The sequence below is a fragment of the Monopterus albus genome, unplaced genomic scaffold (genome assembly GCF_001952655.1).
Source record: "Monopterus albus unplaced genomic scaffold, M_albus_1.0 scaffold111.1, whole genome shotgun sequence".
Classification (NCBI taxonomy): Eukaryota; Metazoa; Chordata; class Actinopteri; order Synbranchiformes; family Synbranchidae; genus Monopterus; species Monopterus albus.
In genome coordinates, this window is record NW_018127991.1 from 195,127 (window position 1) to 197,564 (window position 2,438).

At 42.9% G+C, this 2,438-nt stretch overlaps 1 protein-coding gene across 1 annotated transcript in view; it reads right to left on the reverse strand.

Moving 5' to 3' along the window:
* The window catches only part of LOC109966438 (alpha-1,3-mannosyl-glycoprotein 4-beta-N-acetylglucosaminyltransferase B), a 28,801-nt gene extending 26,364 nt beyond the window's left edge, over positions 1–2,437 (reverse strand). The window contains exons 1-4 of the mRNA XM_020611267.1: positions 2,413–2,437; positions 1,618–1,755; positions 1,231–1,364; positions 538–584 (exon numbers count right to left, since the gene is read on the reverse strand). Of these exons, the coding sequence (XP_020466923.1) occupies positions 538–584; positions 1,231–1,364; positions 1,618–1,755; positions 2,413–2,437 (344 nt within the window). The remainder of the gene's footprint in view (positions 1–537; positions 585–1,230; positions 1,365–1,617; positions 1,756–2,412) is intronic.
* Between the last annotated feature and the right edge of the window lies 1 nt (position 2,438).

The following is a 2,438-nucleotide window of genomic DNA, read 5'->3' on the forward strand; positions in this document are numbered from 1 at the left end:
AAATAAAATTTGATTTGATTTGAAACAAAGAAAAGTGTTACCAGCAGTTTGCTGTGATCTCTGTGTTGGGGCTCTGGTCTCCCTAGTTTTCTCCTAAGCCTTGGAGGCTAAGCACACAACTCTGATATACATACGCAGTTACTCATCCACTATGTTGAGAAAAGGCATCAGAATGTGCTATCACTGCTCAACAACACTACCATACTGATTAAATCCACAGATGCCATCGGAACCAGTAATATCTTTTTTTCAGGCTTGTGATTGACCAACGTGACTGTATGGTTAAGGTTGGGCTATATTGCTGGCTGTTGGCTTGAAGTACTCTTGACAACGTGTTTTTTCATTTTTATATGTAACATTTTTAACCATTGAGATTAGTTTGTACCTGAACAGACCTTTCTGATAAAATTTGCTGCTAAACATCTTGGAAACATAGAAGATGCCATGTATCGTTACTAACTACAAGCAACAAGAATCAAAGTACACAGCAATAAGGACTTGACATAGAAAGAAACCAGGCTGCGTAGAGACACTCACGTCTTATTGATGGTCTCTGCTATGCTGCCCACATAGTTGGAGTCCGTCTGACATGGCAGGGAGGGGAAAAAAAGAAAGTGATTTAGAGGATTTCTGATGTGGCCAGTGAATACCAAACAGGAAGACTTGAATGCTTTTGCAACTGTTACTGAATATTATGGTCTTGGAGCAATGAGGCCAGTTTCACTTCATATGGGGATAATGTAACCTCCTACTATTTCACCTGACTGGGTATTTAATGTGTGGTGTGCCACCAAAACTGTTGGACAGGTTCTAAAGGATAAAAATGTTTAGTGTTCCCTTTCTGGTCAGATCAAATTCCATACAGTGGTTTGATACTGTTTACTGTACCTTATAGTATGTCATCATTAAACAACTGTGTTCTCATTTGTGACAGTGAACTAGACTGACGAGCTGCATTCCGTACCACTCGGTTACCTGAGCTGTCAAACTGGTCTGTGATAGTGGTTGTTGTGGTTGTGCTTAAGAATGTGTATAAAGCAAAGGTTTAAAGGCTTTATTCCTGGCTTCTTTCTGTGATCATGCTATATAAGATGCATTCAACAGATAATGTTCTCTTTCAGTTATGCATCAACCTCAAATGAAGAATTTATAAAACTGTGAAGTGGAATGTTGTAATAAAACTGCAGTGAATCCCATGGTACAAGTACAGCTTTAATATGTGTGTGTAACCTCAGCAACAAAGACAATGACGAGGAGATCTTGGCGTTGAAAGGAAGTCAAGCTGTAGAACAGATAGCTGAGTGTGTTGACCAGGTAGCTCTGCTTCTCACGCTTCACTGTAGGAATACCAAACACCATGGACACTGAGGGAGGACAAACACACAAGTGCATACAAGGAATGAGAGACCCCAGTCTGACTTCTCTTGAGTTGGTTCTCACTTTCACTCCTCCCACATGTTTCAAAATTCCATTTCAAGTGGGTATGAAAAATATTGGAACCTGCTGTGCCGCATTAATGTCACAAGTGCATCATTCTTAACAGGTTGTTGAGCATCAGGCAGCTGCACCTTTTCAAATGACTTAGTAAAAGAGCGTCAATGTGTGCATGCTCCATACCTCCACGGCGTCCCTGTCCCAGGACTACATTGGGTAGGAGGCTCTCTGGATGTTGTCTGAGATGAGGCAGGTAGAAGTAAATGTTGGGCTGGAGGAGCATCTGTTGGCCTGAACCACCTGTCAGCTGCCTTACTGTCTCTGTTCTCAGGAGGAGAGGGGAGAGGAATGAGGAGATATTCACTCAGTGGAAACATAGCTATGCCACCTGGCCATGCCCAGCTAGCATAGAGGTGCTAGCTGGGCATGAGAGGAGCTAGTTAGACAGCTAGTGGCCAGCCATCTATGGTGTCTCTCCCACCTGTCACTCAAAAATACCATGCCCTTAATTATGTGTAACTTTTAGTCTCAATATATAAAGTTATAAAAAAAAAACAAATAACCAAAAAACAAATAACAAAGCACCATTCAGGTTCAGATTAGACAGGCCGCTCCTCCCAGTCGCCCCCTTCCAGGTTTCTCCATTGCTGCCCACGTGAGCACTGAAGTCCCCCAGTAGAACTATGCAATCCCAAATGATGTCTCTTCAAGGACCCCACCCAGGGTCTCCAAAAAGCCACATACTCCTAAAAAAAACCATGTTTCTGGACAGCTCCGGTCATCAGTGTTAGCTCTGCTTACATTGTTAGCCACCAACCGTTAGCTGTATTTCCCTCTACAAGAGCAAAGCCACAAGATGGAGGATGAAGGTCATACTCTAATGCAGTCATACAAATAAAAACAGTAGTAATCAAATGATGCAGGCACAAATGATGTGCAGTAAACCTGCGCATGGCAGCTGTCCCAGCTTGCACCTACCTGTGGTGCTGGCAGCTGTGGTCATG